Below are 19103 nucleotides of genomic sequence, written 5' to 3' on the forward strand. Positions count from 1 at the left end.
CACACATGCACAGTCCTGCACATTCCGCATACGCCCACGCACAGTATATCTGCACTACACATCCTCACCAAGGAGGGCAGTTAATTATTCCTGTTTGTTTATTTATTCCACACTGGACTGTTTAGTAAGGTTTAGAGCAAACAAAGGTATATTATCACTGAACGGAACTTCACACCATAGTTTTTTTGTTTTATGGCGAGCCATCAGACTTTGCAGCCCAACACAATGATGTAAACTTCACAATTTACTCTCATCTATCTTTCTAGTATACATTGCCAAAAGGACCTTTGTTGTTGCTCAAAATGAAAATGTGAAACTTCTTGTTTCCTTTTCTGAGGTTTTTAGTGGGTCAACTCAAAATAGTCATGTCGAACATAGTTCAGGTCTTTATGGGAAACGGGCTTGTTCGATTACCCCATTTTGGGAACCCCTAGCAACGGTGTAAATGGAAGACAACCCCGCATGTTTTACACATGTGTTCTTGAGATTTTTTTGGGTGGATTTACTCATGATTGATGCAGCTATTAAATTTCATGCTTCCACATAACACTAGTGGACGGGTTTGGTTTTAAGACTCATCAAAGTGTCCAAGAGACTGTAAAATGGCTTCTCCAAACAAAAATAGCACTTTCCAGGCTAGTTTTAGGTTCTCAGTACATGTCTGGTGTGACGAGTGATGTGATTCTACACAGGAGCAGTTTAGTTTAAGTTTTGATATTTTTGCAGACCTTTGCAAACGGTCGGTATAGCAGGGTGACAAACCAAATTCCCAAGCAAGTGCATCGCTTATGTCTGCCAAAAATAAGAATACATCCGTTTTTACACTTGGGTGCAGCTGCGCTGTCTATGAAAATAGAGCCCTCTGTGTTTCCAGTTATCAACTTCAAGACTTCATGATATACCTGAACACCAAATTTCATGTCCCTAAGGGAAACTGGCATATATAATTAATACATGGGAGAACACCTAGAAATCAAGGCTGTGTAAAATTCTGAACTTCGGAATTGCACACTATTACACCTGGAAAGGGGCCACAATCCACCCAAAATGAGCACTTGAAACTAAAATGGCAGATTTACAGCATGTGCCCTTGGGACTATTTAGTCTGCTTGCGATGGACATATATACCTACCAAATTTTTTTTGTGCGAAATAAAACTGGCTTGAGCAACAAAATTTAAAACCCCAAAATCTAGAGGGCAATATAAAGTCAAAGTTGGGGGGTTTCACACCCGCAATACCTACCAAATATTTTCACTAGCATATGGTGTGCGTTCGAGTAAGAGGAATGTCCTCAAAATGTCAATTGATTTGCCCTAAGAACCATAACAAGGAGGAAACGAAGCAATCTCACCTCCGTGCTCGAGCACTAACAATTTATTGTTAGTGTTGTTGTGGTGGTGGGAAAGTGGGGAGTTTTTCAGTTTCCCTGCACACATAATTTCGACTGGAATGATGATTGATCGGGAACATTTGTGCTTTCTGGGCCTGCGGGGGAAGAAACATGCACACACACTAGAGGAGTAACCTGCAGCCACTTGTCGAGCGGGTTTACATTTCTCTGTCGCCCTCATTCTTCCCAGGAACGTCACAACAGGACCCGCAGCGCTTCTGTTAAGCACCCCCAATGCCGCCACCACCATGCCTAAAAATGTACAACTGGATTACTTTTTTAAAAAAAAGTTATTATAATACTGTGCTGCTGCTTCTCCTCAGAGAAGCGCAAATTAAACTGAATCCATGCCAGTAGGTTCTGGATAATGAAATTTCTCTTGTGTCAGGACTTGGAATGTTCAAATGAATTCTAATCAGAAGTCGGGGACGTAGAGTAGGCTATACACAAGTCTCCAAAACTTTCCAACTGTGTTTCGGCACACTATTGCCAAATGATTGAACAGTGTACATTTACCAATGTGCTGTAACTGAAAAAATGCAACCTTGTTTGTTTTTACGATTCACTCATTACATTGAGACATACATTGATTTGAAAAGTGTTCCCTTCAGCTTGTTGCATGCTAAGTAACACCATAATATATCATTGCAAAAATTGATATTTATTTAATTTTGGCATTTTTGGTCCTGCAACCTTATGGCTGACCGCTACATTATGAAATGAAGTATAACACTATCAATTCAAAACAAAATAAAAGAAACATCCATCCATTTTCTGTACAGCTTTGTCCCCACGGGGGTCACGGGCGTGCTGGAGCTTATCCCAGCGGTCATCGGGCAGTAAGCGGGGGACACCCTAAACCAGTTGCCAGCCAATCGCAGAGCACACAGAGACCATTCACATTCGCACTCGAACCTAGGGGCAATTTGGAGTGCTCAATCGGCGGTCTTACTCAAATAAATGTGAAATATTTCCACTTCTTTCTGTCCAAAAAAATCCAGACTTTCTATCTTGAGGCAATGTAAGACTACAGTATAGTGAGGGAAGATGTGGCAGTTTACTTTGGGGAGAGATTTGTGTCCAAATGATTCACACGAATACACATTTTTGATCCACAATTACATTTGTGATTTTAAGACAGTGTTCAAAAATGCTAACATATTTCTTCTCAGTCTATCTTTAACACTTTAAATTGGTTCATAATGAGTTAAAATAACAGGAGACATGAAAAAATATGGAACACAGTTCACCAGCAAATATTAATTCCCTTATAAATTACTGTATATGTCTTTCCTGTTTTAACCAACCGAGTGCAACCATAATGATGGGGTGGCGCTCTATGATAACAAGTTTGACACTCGAGGTAAATGATGCGTGCATCAACTGATTGGTGTCTGTCCGTTACCTAAACTAAGTGGGATGCTATGTTGAGATGACAACGATGCCTTAAATCTCACGGCCCTGAAACCCAAACAATGACCCAGAGTGTACTAATCTGCTCCTGCGTCAGTAGTGTGTCGCCTCTGAGCAGCAGATAAAGCGCCCGCACCATCATCATCACCGTCATCATCATCACCACCGTCACCCATCGCTGCAGCTTCCAACACCAGCAGCCTACCTGTAGCCAGGCGAGCATTTTGCATAATCATTGTCAAGATGCTCAGATAAAACATGATAGCAGTTGGTTATCTCCGCTGTGGCACTCTATTTGTCTTTAGGAAGAGGCGGAAAGACATTTTATTTTTGCCCCAAATCTAATTGCAGATGATGGCTTGGCTGTGCTCGGCACACTTTGGTGCAGATGAGCACGGGCAGGTATGTCATTGAATCAGCCGTCAAATTAAGACGAAAAAAGCTCGAGTGTATCCCTTGCCTAAGGAACTAAAGGATGCTCAGGGATTTGCGAGCAGGCGCCTTGTCATGAAGAAGCAGCCATAAATTGTCCGAGCAAAACTCTCACCTCTACTTGCACAATGAATGGAGCAAATGACACAGGATCTTTTTTGTGGGTGCACTCTGAGGTGACCACAACAGCCAGTTGCCCTGGAGGAAAACAATTCTTTCTGTTTTTTACTCCTGCAATAGTGACACCGACCGACCTTGTGACCGCCTCGCGAGCACCCTGAGGCAGATTGTCCGGCGCAAAGCGCCCATCTCTGGCGGTGTCTCAGTTGTACTCAGATTTCTTATTTTTCACCACCACCATGACGACGGGAATGATGAACCGCGTTAAAATGGGGAACCGCGTTATAACCAGGAAACACTATAGATAGTGAACCTCCACTATACATGGCGCATAGGGAGCCAGCTCTGTGGCAAAAAGCAAAATAATAAAATTAACTGGCACCGTCATTGAGCATGGAAATGTTTTATTGCCATTACAATACTGTCGTAGAATATTAGGAGTTAAATTTTGCCTTTGCCCATCTATATCTTGCCATTTAAATGTCAGTTTTTATGTACGTTTCATTTGAATGCAACATTTTCCTTTAAAAGTACATTCAAGGCAAAACCTATTTGCCAGAAATCAAACGCTTCTCCATCCATCCATCCATCCATCCATCCATCCATCCATCCATCCATCCATCCATCCATCCATCCATCCATCCATCCATCCATCCATCCATCCATCCATCCATCCATCCATCCATCCATCCATCCATCCATCCATCCATTTTCTGTACCACTTGTCCTCATGAGGGTTGCAGGCGTGCTGGAGCCTATCTCAGCAGTAATCAGGCAGTAGGGAGAGGACACCCTGAACCGGTTTCCAGTCAATCGCAGGGCACATAGAGACGAACAACCATCCGTACTCCCACTCACACATAGGGGCAATTGCTCAATAAGTCCAACGTGCATGTTTTTTGGGATGTGGGAGGAAACCGGAGTGCCTGGATAAAACCCACGCAGGCACGGGAAGAACATGCAAACTCCACACAGGGATGGCCGGAAGTGGAATTGAACCCACACCCTCTGAACTGTGAGACGGATGTGCTAACCAATGTCATACGCTTCTAATAATTATGAAGGATATGTTAAAATAATCTAATTTATTATTATTTCACATTACATCTGTATGCATAGCTAACTCCATTCTGCCCAAAAAAAAAAAATCATCAGCATCTTTTGGCGCTCTTAGAATCTGTGGTCGTCCGACTGCAACTAAGGCATAGCACAGAGCAGCACATTAGATTCCCACTGAAATCCCAACACAAACCTCTGAGATGACCAATCAAAAGCCATCTCAGTTGCAACTTGTTGCCTGCAACGCAGTTGTCAGCGGAATAATTACAGGAGCATTTGTGGGGGGCTGCCTCTTGCTTCAAAATGCTCCAAGGCAACTTTGGTCTTCTGGAACGCTGTGTTGCGCTTACTCAGAGCATGTCAGAACAAGACTACTGGTATTGTATTTGATTTTGTTGCCAGTGGCAGACTGGAGGACACAGAGAGAGCATGTGTGTGATTGTTTTTATGCTCAAACATACACAAGTTGATTCACGATGCAATGATCATTCAACATTTTGGAGGTGCTGTAATGTTTAGCTTCCCCCAAATTTCAGGGTAGGAAACCCCCCTTGATTTCTGTTTTGTCTATATGAATGCATTCTCTACGTTTTAAAATTCTGCTTTGTTGTTTGAACATTTTTAAGCGTCCTTTAAACATTGTCTGATTGCTGTCAAATTTGAATGGCATATACTGTACTTGAGAAATTGTGAAAAATATTTGTTTCCACCATTGCAGATGACCAGAGCATGGTGACAAAAAAATCAAGAGTTTTTCTTTCGCCGTCTAGCTGAATTGGGCTTTCAAAATAGAAATGCTGTCATAGATCATTAATTTAATTGTAAATTTTCCCATCACCTAAAAGTGCTGGATTGGATCGTCTGGATTGGGAAAGTGCAACTTTTCCCAACAATCTTTAACAGTAAAACACATTTGAGAATGCAGTTCACTGGTGTCCGTTTATTATAAAACATATCCTTCATGCTTTTGTTTGTGTTGTTTTCCTTTTCAGACAACAGAAGATCAAAAAGATACTTCACAAAATGGCTGCATCACTACTTGCTAACTGGGTAATATTAGCCACAATTCTGCTAAATTCAGCACCATGTGATGGAACAGTGGCGGAACTCAAAGCTGGATCTCCACTGAGATTCACGCACCATCTCTACAACACCACCATCGACGAGAACTCCGGTGCGGGGTCGTACGTCGAGACTCCAGTGAAGATGGGCTTGGAGTTGGCGGATACATTCTGGGAAATCAAATATTCGATTGTTTCCGGGAACGACGGCGGCTATTTCCAAGCGGAGGATGTCAGAGTAGGAGATTTTTGTTTCTTGAGGATCAAAACTCAACATGTGGCACTTTTAAACAGGGAAGTGAGGGATACTTATACACTAACGGTGAAGGCCACAGAGAGCACTCAGGAACTCCAAGCGAAGACCAAAGTCTTTGTTCAGATCCTGGACACAAACGACCTCAAGCCTCTTTTCGACCCATCCTCATATAGCGTGGCCATCTCAGAAGACACGCCACTCCAGACCATTCTGACCAGGGTTAGCGCGGCGGACGCTGATATGGGCACCAACGCCGAGTTCTATTACTCATTCACCATCAAATCCCATCCGTTTGTTGTGGACCCTTTCAGCGGAACCATCAGTCTGTTGAAGAAACTCAATCACACCCGCAGCGAGCGATACGAGCTCACCGTGTTAGCTGAGGACAGAACCAAGAGGATCTCAGGTGTTCAGAAATTTGGCAACGTTGCCAAGGTGAGCGTGAAAGTACAAAAAGCTGCCGCGGCTTCTCCAGTGATCAAACATCCAGTCGATCCATTGGTCTCCGCAGACGGCATGGTGACGATCAACGTCCACGTCAAGGAAGGCCTCAAGCCCGTCAATTCTCTTCGAATCGTTGGCGGTGATCCTCACAAAAACTTTGAGGTAATTCCTGACGGATTGCGGGGGAATGACTTCCAAATAGTCTCCACCAAGAAGATCCCCTGGTCACAAAGTCCCTTTGGGCATAATCTGTCCTTACAAGCACAAGACATCAGTTCTCCTGGTTTGATGTCTTCCGTTGCTAAGATTCACATTCCTGCCTTTCATTACCGACCGATGTCGTTCTTGGAAGACACCTACGTTGTTGTCCTCAGTGAGATGTCTCCCCGGAATACCTTTGTTGCAAAAGTATCCGTTAGTTTCGGCAATGTGACATACAGTGTTAAAAAAAATGCAGACAGCTCTAAATTTAAGATAAATCCCAAAAGTGGAGTCATCATCACCAGGGAGATGTTTGACTACGAGGGTCAGAAAAACTATGAATTTGACATACTAGCTAATGGAGGCGAGGCTAAGGCTCACGTCGTGGTCAAGATTGCAGACGAGAATGACAATAGTCCAGAGTTCACACAGTCCTCCTATCAGGCCACAGTGGAGGAAAATAGCCCCATTGGAAGCAGCCTTTTGAAAATAAAAGCGACAGACAAGGATGAGGGGAAACACAGCTTTGTGACTTACACCATCGCCAATGCAGACAACCTGCCGTTCGCAATAGACCCCTTTACGGGTGTCATCTTCACTACAGGACACATGGACTTCGAGTTAATGAAGCGTTGGTACCACCTTAGGGTTTGGGCCTCAGACAGTGGCGAGCCATTCAGTCGGGTCAGCGAGTGTGCCGTGACAATCACCCTCAACAATGTTAATGACAACGTGCCTCTTTTTGAGACAGTGGGCTGCAACGTCACAGTACCCCCAGATCTTGCCGTTGGCCATGTGGTTGTGGAGCTGTCGGCTATTGACTTGGATGAGCTGCAGCAGCTGCGCTATTTCATTGAGTCGGGCAATGAGCTTCAGATATTTGCCATTGACTCTGTTTCAGGTGAGGTCAACCTGAAGCATACAATTCCACCGGGTGTATATTCATTTGATTTGGGAGTTGTGGCCTTTGACGGGGAGCACCGTTCAGAGGCATCAGTTGTGCGGGTGACAGTCACCAGCTGGGGCGATGAACAGACAGTTCGCTGTCAGGAAACATTAATTTTCAAACAACTCACAGACAAACTGATCGAGTCAATCAAACCCATCTGGACTGAATATGTGGAAGATACATCCTCTGATATCCACATCACTAACAGACACCCTCCAATGTTTGATGCTGGCCTTCCCAGCTCTCTGGATCTCTCTGAGGACTACCCGCTGAACTCTACCGTGGTCCGCTTGGATGCATCAGACCACGATACAGGCTTTAATGGGATGCTTGCATACGCCATCACTGGTGGGAACGAGGATGGCTGCTTTGCTGTAGACACCTTCTCCGGGGATCTTCGTCTAGTTTGTCGGCTCGACCGAGAGAGTAGAGAGTTCTATATTCTGAACATCACTGCCTATGATTTGGGATCCCCGCAAAGGTCAGTGTGGAAGTTTCTTGCAGTGAATGTGTTGGACGTCAACGACAACCCGCCTCTTTTCGATCAGCCTAGACATGTGATTCGAATCCCCGAGAACATCAAAGTAGACTCTGTCATTTTCACAGCCCATGCAACTGATTCTGACAAAGATGCAAGCGGGGAAATCAAGTACAGCCTTCTGACAACTACCGACAGATTTCGGATTGATGATGTCACAGGCGAGGTGGTGGTCACAGCTCCTCTGGATCGAGAAACCTCACCCAGGCATGACCTCTGGATTGAAGCCAGGGATCAGTCCAAATTCTCTTCCCCATTGTTTGCCACCCTCCACCTTATAATAGTGCTTCAGGACGTCAACGACAATCCGCCAACCTTTCTAACAAAGATCTACAGAGTCAAAGTTCCTGAGGATTTACCAATGGGAACCTTACTGGTGTGGGTAGAGAGTGTGGACCCTGATCTGGGTGCCGGTGGCCTCATCTCATACAACCTTAAGAACACAGAGGGTGGGATCTTTAGCCTGGACTCCTCCACCGGTGCCTTGACCCTAGGGAGGGAGCTGGACTTTGAGCAAAGGCCATTGTACAACTTTACTGTTCGTGCAGTTGATCACGGGCTCCCGCGATCCCTATCGTCGTCCTGCATCGTGGAGATCCAGGTCTTAGATGTAAATGAGAACCTCCACCGGCCACTTTTCTCTGAGTTTGTGTTTGAGGCCATGGTGATGGAGGATGCAGTGGAGGGTACATCAGTGCTCACAGTGACAGCCACGGACAAGGACGTGGGTGAAGACGGCATCATCCGGTACCACATCCACGATGGTTCTGGCCTCGGAGTGTTCGTCATTGACGAGGAAACAGGTAAGACAGGATATAAGTAAAGCTGAAATAGTTTACTGACAAACTGATCAAATTTCATAGGATTGTCATGTACATCATAGTAAAGCAGTGGTTTGGATCTTTTGTCTCATTGCAAGACGTGAGACCCTGATTTTGCATGCACAATTTTGATAAGTGAGGATCTGGCCTTGACCATTTCCAAGAATTCTTCCAAAAGAAACAGTTCTGAGCCAATTCCACTTAGCTACAGGAAATGTGGCTTGCATGTCCAACAAACTCAGCAACATTTTTACAAGGCCATGCCTGAACAGACAGGAAATTCTCATTTCTAATGATGAAAAATAATGGTTGAATAACACTTTTCAAATCAGTGAAATTATTAGTCTGATAAATAGCAAGCTATTTTTTCATCCTTAAGATACATTGTGCACTTCAGCCGCCGATAGGGCAGGCATGGTATTGCCTCTGGGTCTTTGATGAGGTGTTTTGTGTTTTTTTTTCCATCAGTGCATATCTTTTTTGATTGTAGCCCATCTTGCAACCCCTCAACAAATCACCTCATATTCCATTAGCCTGCCACTGCACTTATGGCTCAGATAAAATCAGGGCAAATTGAGTTCTATGTCAAACCAGACGTGGGCGGATAGTTTGGTGATGTTCTCTCCCAGCTTGGAATATTATAATGGCTCAACGAAGTAGAGAACTGATTGATTTGCATGTTTTTACAACTCTTAAAGTAGTTTAAGTTTGGATGTAACTTTACGACAACCCCAAGACAAATATGCAGTATGCCCAAATTGTCTGACTTGCAATACATCCATGCCCTCTTGCTGCCAATAAGAAACACCACGTGATGGAAATTTGAATCCAATCATGTTTAAATTTCTAAATAATACATACTATATAGTTTTAACTTAGCAGATTTTCAATTTTATTCGCGGGTGGTTCTGGTACACATCTCCCGCGAAAATCTTTAGTACTTATCTGTGCATTCAACCAAATTCAATGGAGCTCTGTTTACCTTAAATGTCACAGTCAACACTGGAGAACTTTTTGTGAAGTCATACTCACCACTCCAATCTAAATATTTTGTTCATAACAATGTATACACAGGGGTGATCCGGACCACTCAGCCACTGGACCGGGAAAAGGTTTACCACTACTGGCTCTCTGTGATGGCTACCGACCTTGGTACTGAGCCCTTGGTCTCGTGGACACACATCTATGTGGAAGTGCTGGACATCAACGACAACGCTCCGGAGCTTTCCCAGCTTGTCTACTTTGCAACCGTCCCGGAGAATAGGGATGCTGTCACGTCTGTCGTCCAGGTGGCAGCCTCTGATGCTGACGCATCATCGCAAGGACAGCTTTCATTCCACATGTCAGAGTCTCATCGGACGTACTTTGATGTTGATCGTGAAACAGGTTCGTGACACATTTAACTCATGTTTAACTGTTCTGTTTTTATAGGACACAAATGAGTACATAGTGGGACATAACCCTCAGCAAATTAGAACAGACTACTGAGATATAAACCAATGAGAACCGCGGTGGGCCCTAACCATAATCCCCATCAGGCCCTTTATTCCTTTTTAATGACTCCTCAATGAAAGGTATTGTCTGGTTTTCCGTTGACAATTTGATGGCGAAATGAAATCTGTTGACATAAAACAACAGCACCAGGTTGTGACATGCCGGTGCATGTTTTTAGTGTGCCAGCATGCAGGCAGCATAAAAAGAAACTAGATGCCACTTTAAGGAGGCTTGCACAGGAATCAATGATTGATTGATTGATTGATTGATTGATCGATCGATCGATCGATCGATCGATCGATCGATCGATTGATTGATTGATTGATTGATTGATTGATTGATTGATTGATTGATTTGGTTTGGATGTCACAAATTCTGGCTTACAGGCCACCAAAAATAATCACAATGACGAGGATTGAAAAATTGTGTAGTATGCATAAGAGATGGGTAACAGTCGCATTATGGAAATATAGAAGCTTGTTTTTGATTGTATTCCTCAGGGAGATGTGCAAATGCTGCATGCCAGATCTTACGAATAGCACAATGCATATTTATACTAATAAACAAATCCGAAACATGCCTTCCACCTTAGACAATTACACCATTGTCCCAAAACATTTTTTTTTTGCAAGTGAAAAAAGGCAGAATTTCTGATGGACTCGTGTGGGATTAAAATGATAGCTTGGTGCACAGGTTGCAGACTTTAGGCGAGATGTCTTCAACCTTACTGAGCAGTGCCTCAGGTAAAGTACAGAAATGAAAACTAAATCAAAAAAAGTATAAAATAATAAATGGCAGAGATCTCTTGTTTGCTCTCTTGGGAGAATAGGAGGCTTATTCTCTTTTTTTGCACTACTTGTGAAGTAGACAAAAAAGGAGCAAGACTGAAATCTACAATGACCAGTATGAGGGCGCCAAGATACTCAAATTGTAATCCTGTGATCAAAGCATGCATGACGTCATTCACATTTGCTATAAACTGGGTAAACAAACATCTTCATACAGCACAACAAACAGTTGGAACAGGCTTCCAACTCGCAGGCGCCTCTGTTATTTTGACTGGCTTTTACTTGCCCGACACACTAGATTAAAAACTCGTGATGATTCAGAATGAAGCTTGCAGTCAGCTGCCCCCAAATTGCCTCTTCTTCAATACACTCTAGTATGCCTTTCAGTAAATATAAATCCAGACTTGACTGTAAAGTGGTGCCTTGAGATTTCAGTCACCAAGCTCGTAACTCAAATCATTCCCATCTCAACTCATCTTTTTGCATTGGAGTGTCTTGAAATGCCATCAATCCGATGCAGCCTCCCACCTAAAAATATTACAATTTCTTTTGGATTGCGAGATAAATCGCGCTGGATAGTACTTTGTCTGAATGACAACTGTAAAAAGTGATTGCAGTGATCCGCAACATGACAGAGGTATGAAAGTTGACACCTGCAACTGTTGATGTTTTGTTTGAACTCTCTCTGAGAAGTACTTTGGAAATAAAATGCTCTTATTATGACGCTGCATGTCATACAGGCAGTTTGGCTGGGGAAGAGGAAAGTAGGGTTTTCAAATTAAATAGACTAGTTTTAAAATTTGATCGATCGGTAGGTAGGTAGGTAGGTAGGTAGGTAGGTAGGTAGGTAGGTAGGTAGGTAGGTAGGTAGGTAGGTAGGTAGGTAGGTAGGTAGGTAGGTAGGTAGGTAGGTAGGTAGGTGAGGATAAAAGAGAAGATAACAGTAAACAGGAGAAATTAGAGCAATGAATGTTTTGTGCACTACAACACACAGTACCCAGTACAATACAACAGTTAAAAGTGCATCACACAATATAAATAAAATAAATGAAAAATACTCATTGCAATGTCATAGTGTCCTGAGAGTGTGTGAGCGTGTGTGGACGTGTGCCCTGTGTGCATGTGTTATTTAAGACCTGAAACTACTGTGAGACTTTCCACAGAGCAGATGTTCAGCCCTTCATATCCACATTGCAAATGAAGTTATCACGAGCTAAAAGTGTAGCAGACCATTTGTTTTCACACATTTGCATTAGGCTAGGTGACTAAATAGCCAGCTTACATGTGGACCAACAGTAAAAAAATGAATGATTTTCTGTTTAATTTGAATTGACAAAAATTGCCAAATTGTAGCACACACACACTGTGAGTAATGAAAATAAGACGATGAATAATTCTTCCTATGAGTCGACTCACTACAAGTCTGAGCAGAGTGAACAGAGCGAGAGGCCAGTTGGGCGTGTCGCTCAATCAAACTCAATGCATTCTTTTTGAATGTCAGGCTTGAATGGAAGTTGAGAAATGGAGCAAAGTGCAGGTCCTCGTGTCGCTGCATGTTTTCCTTTTAGGATACATGAGGTGAAGGTGAAGGTGAACTTTGACGTGTTTCAGGCCACCCCGCTGGCTGCAAGCTGCTACAAGCTGTAGATGATGCACACATAGCTCTACTGTTTGACACGAAACAGAAGCTTTCCATACAAGAGGTCAGGGGGTGGTTGTGGGTTTTCTAGGGGTTAAAGTTGAGCAGGTGTCAGAAGAGCGGAGGCACCTTTTGGCAGTAACATTTGGTTCTCTACTTAACTGCAGGCATACAGATTTTTTTTACATGACTTGTATAGGCAGCAGTGAACCCGCAACCCTTGTGAGGATAAGCAATTCAAACAAAAGCAGTTCAACCAATTATAAATTAGCATACAGTTAAATCTTGTTTATTTATTCTTTATTGTTCTATTTTTTTTAAATATTACTGTTTACTAATATTTCCATTTAAAACAAAATGCCCTTGCAATTTTTGGTCTTGAATAAAAAACATTGTTTTACTTTACTTTTACTAATTAATTATATATTCTTATTTAGTCTATTCAATGCAACTTTTTTGTTTTCATTTTCTGTTCATTAATAAACATTCTTTTCTTCTTTTATTAGTTTAAAAAATCTATACTTTATACATAAATAGCTGAACCTCTGATTTCAGATAGAATTTATTCTCGTTGTACTGCACACATATTGTATATTTTACTTCTATATTCAAATGGGAACCTCTATAGTCAGACGGTAAAATGTTGTCTGTAAATATTTTATTGACCTCATTAAAAATACACTTTGATAGCCTTTTTTTTTTAAATAACCTTTTGAAAACACTGTCACGTCAGGACTGAGATTATGAGTGCATGTAACTAAAGTAAACTTCAAATTATAAAACGAATTTTAATTATGCATTAAAGAAGAATAGGTTTAGAAAGAGGCAGATAACACTGGTTAATTCCTGTTTACATGCATTTTTATTTTCCACACTTATGGAAATGTGAACTTTTCAGTTGCTAGAAAATATAACGTTCTGTGTGAAGTCTCCAAATAAATGACAACAGCACACTGTGTTCAATGGGCTGATAGCAAGCTTTTCATCTTACAATTTCAGCTTTCTGGTACAGATGTGACACTTGGTGGTTGCTGAAAGAGCCTCAAGAGTTTAGCATGAGAATACCATGAAATTGATCTCTTTGAGTGACTGTTCACACCGCAGTAACTATTTGAATACATTTGTAATGAAGGTAGAAACTGCACGCCTGGCCAAAAATATTCCATGTTTTCAAGACAACACAGATGACTGAATAGTGAGCATCAAGAGATTCTCATCTCTATCCTTGAAGCCAGATTTACTTTTTTTATTTATTTGGAATGCAATATTCTTTTCTATACCGCTTGTCCCCAAAGGGGTCGCGGGCGTGCTGGAGCATATCCCAGCAGTCATCGAGCAGTTAGCGGGGGACACCCTGAACTGGTTGCCAGCCAATTATAGGGCACACAGAAACTAGCAACCATCCACACTCGCACTCACACCTGCCTGGAGGAAACCCACGTGGGACGGGGAGAACATGCAAACTCCACACAGGGAGGGCTGAAGGTGGAATTGAACCCGCACCCTCCTAACTGTGAGGCGAACGTGCTAACCAGTGCTCCACCGAGTCGACAAAATAAATGAAAATGTTGCCAACCGGATCGTACATCTTCCATAAGCATAATAATAGACTATCGCTCAGTGCAATGTAAAATGTTACAATTCCCTCAAATATATTAATACGATTCTTTCTAATTTATAATTTGCTATGACTCGCTCCAAATATGAATTATTTACTGCAGTTAGGTCAAAACTACCACCAATCCAATTCATTTAAATTATTATACAATGAGTCAGTCGAATTAGAATAAGATACTAGAAGCTATTTTATTTGTATTTATAATATTTACTCTGAAGGTGTCTCTGGACAGGCCTTGTCTTCATGGAGTGTTCACCGACCCAGTGAAAGCTCCTAATGACTAAAACACTCTTGCTTAACATGCCCACCTGTCCTTATGATGGCCTCCTGGGGGCCTTGTTTGCTTTGCTGTCAATGTGCTCCATTCCCAACCCCCTGCTGGCCTCAGCGAACTCTCGGCTTGCAGTTAAAAAAAAAAAACAGCTCCAAACCCACAACACCATTAAAGTTAAAGCTTTCAGATTGACTCTCAAGATGTTAACTGGATAAGTGTGCTGTACATAGACCAGGCACTTATGTTGATTCATGATTTCGAGGCCATTTTCATTGTTTGTTCCTGAACAAACTGTAATCACCAAACAAATGTACATTAGGTAGTACTGGGCATTTAAAATAAGCATGAAACTAAAGAAACAGGGGTGGTCTCTTGATTTTTTCCAAACCTGTTTCTGGGGGCAGGGGTCTCAAACACAATTGCTTCAAACTCACTTGGGGGTGCCCCGGATCAACAAAGAATTGCATAAAATTGAACAGAACACTGGGAACCAATGAAGTTTGTAAGTAGAGATACCAATGTATTTTGGGGAACTCTTGAACTCGTACTGATGAAATTCACCCAAATGATCCCCAAGGTCCCCATGATCCCTAGGTGTTTGATTATCATCATTGTTTACCACTACTTTTGACTTACTTTTGGTAGTTTACAGAAAGGTAACTGCAGTTAATTTCAAACCTAATGACTCCACTACGTGTTCAGGATCAAGATGAAACATTTGTTTTGAGGCCAAAAAAGCAAAATTATGACCTGGCATACTCGCCATCAACATTCATTGGGATTTAAGAAGCCTGAGGCAGACTGCTTTTCAATGAAGCACCTCACCTGAGATGTCAAGTATACCTGAAAGTAAAATGTCTTTTAATGCTGCTGGCATAATAATATGCCACTGCATCAACGCATCTTTTGTTTGAGCTGGTTAATTAAAAAATGTGGCAGCGTTTCAGCAGGGACAGCGGGGTTGTAATTCAGCTGAGGGGGTCGTTATACATTAATGGGTGACGTGCTTTTACTTGTTAAAAGTCAGCATTTATGTTTTGTTGCTGCTTGATTTTCTCTGGGAGGGTCCTCACAATTATCTTCTGCAGCATAAGAATAAGCACAAGAACAAGCTTCTGTTGGGGACTTGAGAATTTTCTATTGAGATAAAACTGCAAAGGTTGTGATCTTCCACTGAGCCGCTGTCACAAATTGCATCGTTTGGTCACGGTTCAGCAAAGCTAACTGAGCCAAAGCAGATGCAGCAAACACGGTCGCTGCCATCCATACTATTGATTACAATTCAGACACCCTTTCCGTTACTTACGGTTTGTATTTGGATAAGCCAGTCAGGTGCTGGGAGCAAAGCAACCTTCTGCCTTACGCCGTGGATTTTCAGATCTTCTAATGCCATGGTTGCGGAAAATCACAAATTGTAGGTTTTCCATGAATAACGGCTGATTGGCTCAAAGAAAAACATCAGTAAAATTTGCAAATGCCTAATCATGACTATAGAGGGTGGGACAAGACCACTGTATTAAAAAATTTATGTATTATTTTTGTCTATTAGTGTCTATTACTCACTCTTGGGAAATGAGCATTTCAGCACTAATTTTGTGTGTGCGTGTGTGTGTGTGTGTGTGTGTGTGTGTGTGTGTGTGTGTGTGTGTGCGTGCGTGTGCGTGCATGCGTGCGTATGTGTGTGGGTGTGGGTGTTTGTGTGTTTGCACAGGTGTCATCAGCACAGTGGCAGCGTTGGATCGTGAGGATAAAGCAGAGCACAGTATTGAGGTGAGACCTTCACACTTTTTTCATTTAATTCCTCATTCAGGTTCCTGCTGTTTTCATGTCACTGTCATTACAAAACCACTTAAATGCATACAAGTACAATGTTATGCAATTCCTTGCAAATACGTATGATGCAATTTAGTTGATTCCGAGTGGGATACTTTCCACACTAGTCACTCCAATTACTGTATAATTAGATACGATTATCGCCAAGTGTAGTAGAGTGATATAAATGATTTATATGTTCGTGGTTCATATGGTAATGAGTACTTCTGATTTCACAGGAAATGTGGTTTTCCTGAGATTTGGGTATTAGGATATTTCCTAAACATAACTTTGTCCGATGTTTCAGCGGGAGGTGAACCCTAATTTTATGGAGACAGCCATCTTGAAAATTAGAGTTGGCCCAGTCTCGTACTGAATAAGGAAAGCGGTGCTTAGTGCAATAAGGGGTATCCTCTACATGTTAAAATTGGAACTAAACCTTAAACCAACTATTCATTGGAAAGCTATGCCTGACGCTGAGTTCATACTGAGAGCGGCGTGGATGTGTTGCGGCATCCGACTCAAATGCTTTCTTTTTCTTGCGACGTCCGTACAGAGGTCATTCCATGTGTTATCTAGTTATTGTGGACTTCAGTTCAGTGGCATCAGTTCCTTTTATTTCTGAGTTTTATGTAAAAATGACTAAAAGTGCTTCAAGCATCATGCAATTTACTCCAGGAATGATTGAGTTTACTCCAATTACTATACGATAGGATCCACTCCAGTTATGAAACGATTCACTCAAATTCCAATACAATATAATCCACTCCAAAAATAATACTGTTCATACAAGACAAGATATGTTTCATTGCAATTATGATTTACTCCAATCATTGTATGACAGGTCATAGTGTCCGACAATGGCTCCCCGTCTCTGCACTCCACCGCAACGGTGGTAGTTCGTGTGCTGGACGACAACGACAACTGGCCCAAGTTCACAGACAAACTTTTCCACGTCAAGCTGCCCGCCCAGCTTCAACAAGACGGCCATCTGGAAGTCTGCCGAATGATTGCCCATGACGACGACGAGGGCTCCAATGGCGACGTTACGTACACGCTACAGGACGACCACGATGGCAGTTTCCAAATTGATCCATTGACGGGTGTGGTGACATCACTTGGAGACTTCTGGCCTGGGAATTACACCATTCTCACGGTAGTTTACCCTTAAACTATCCATCAGCAAACATGATGAAATGAACCCCCACTATAGTTTAGAGACCATGGTGTCAGGGTCTAGATACAAATTAATGGTCCAACAAGGTTTGTAATATATAAAGAAAGTACAGTACAACAACACCAACAAAACTCAAGTGTACATGATAATAAAAGGAGCATGGGGGAGTTACCGCAGGTTTCTAATTATGACTGCATTTCTAATATTACCAGTTTTGACACTACATTTTGTAGATTAAAGCCATGGACGCAGGGAGCCCATCACTGTCCTCTGCAGCAAGGCTGGACATCGAGTGGGTTTCGCCCAAGTCCCCTCCCGCCGAGCCAATTGCCTTCGATGAGCCTCACTTCACCTTTGCTGTCATGGAAACGGAACCAGTAACTCACATGGTGGGCATCATCATGACTGAGACATACCGGCTGCGCTGGTTTCACATCATAGGTAAGATATCTTGTGTTATGCGTGTGACTCTTGGACCTACTGGATAAATCTTTTCAGTGCACTTGTTTTCTTTAGAGGTTTGTGTTTTAAGATGTTGATTTGTACTGCCATTTTGTTGACAAACTCAGATCCATCGATGTAGTACTTAGATACAAAGTTCAAATCTAGTAGCAATTGCCCAAAAATATGTGAAGGACTTTGGGTAGGATATCTGGAAAATACCAAAATGACCCCAAGAAGGCCATTTCAACATGGACTGGCAGAGTTGCTGTGTTTTTTCAGACATGGCTTCTTCAAGCTTTTTGTGGGTCTACTCTTGATAGACTTGTCAACCAAATTCCATCTTGCAATGAGAAACGGGCTCAAGGGCGGAATTTTCCTTTTTGAATTATTAGAGTGTAGTTTTCTGACAAGTCATCAAACTTTACCGCCATAGCATTTGAACAAAATCTCTCTTAATAGACTTAACCAAATTCCATCTTGCAATGTGGAACTGGGTCAAGGTCTGAATTTTCCTGTCATCAAACTTTACTGCCATAGCATTTGAAGAAAATCAAAAAAAGTTCCTCTTTGAAGGACCACTGAAAATGACCCAATGAGCTTCAAATGGCTGCATTCTACTCTAAGGAGGGAAGGCTTGCAACTTTTTTGTGGTTCGTCATGACAGACTTGCTGTCCAAATTTTATATTGATAAGTAAAACTGCTTCGGAGCCCTTTACAATGGCTGCTTCAAAACAAATGTGACAATGCTCTTCTACGTTTCTTGGGGTATTTGTGGGTCTACTTATGATAGACAGGCCTACAAGGTAAACTGCCTTTAACAAGTCGGGCTTTAAAGAACCTGTGTAAATCGGTCAAAATGAGCCTGAAATGGCCCCTTCAAATCAGTGGCCGACTCCCCATGTCTTATCAGACATAGCTTCTTGAGACATTTTTATGGCTATACCCATGATAGACATGCCTACAAGTGATAGGTCAAATAAGTGTCATGCAACTTCGTGATTTAGTAAATGGTGAACGTGTCAATGTGATGGATGGTAGGGGTCTAGGTGTCAGCAATTTATTCAGTTTTTCATCCGTGAGGATAAATCAGCAGCATTCCGTCTATCATCAGCTGACAGGTCGCCACAGGCGGGGACGACTAGCCTATCTTTCACTTTACATGTGAAAATC

At 42.2% G+C, this 19103-nt stretch overlaps 1 protein-coding gene across 3 annotated transcripts in view; it reads left to right on the forward strand.

Annotated features, from left to right (window-relative positions):
• fat2 (FAT atypical cadherin 2) overlaps positions 1-19103 on the forward strand; it is an 87089-nt gene that overhangs the window by 6663 nt on the left and 61323 nt on the right. For 2 of the 3 annotated variants that reach the window (XM_085937091.1, XM_085937101.1), the window contains exons 2-6: positions 5409-8668; positions 9761-10072; positions 16211-16269; positions 17156-17467; positions 17722-17929. In XM_085937091.1, the coding sequence (XP_085793217.1) occupies positions 5440-8668; positions 9761-10072; positions 16211-16269; positions 17156-17467; positions 17722-17929 (4120 nt within the window). In that variant the 5' untranslated portion in view covers positions 5409-5439. Of the gene's footprint in view, positions 1-5408; positions 8669-9760; positions 10073-16210; positions 16270-17155; positions 17468-17721; positions 17930-19103 lie in introns of those variants that run through there. The other variant, XM_085937110.1, reaches the window with a different exon arrangement.

This window comes from Syngnathus leptorhynchus, chromosome 2 (assembly GCF_054491065.1).
Source record: "Syngnathus leptorhynchus isolate UIUO chromosome 2, UIUO_Slep, whole genome shotgun sequence".
In the NCBI taxonomy this organism is placed as follows: Eukaryota; Metazoa; Chordata; class Actinopteri; order Syngnathiformes; family Syngnathidae; genus Syngnathus; species Syngnathus leptorhynchus.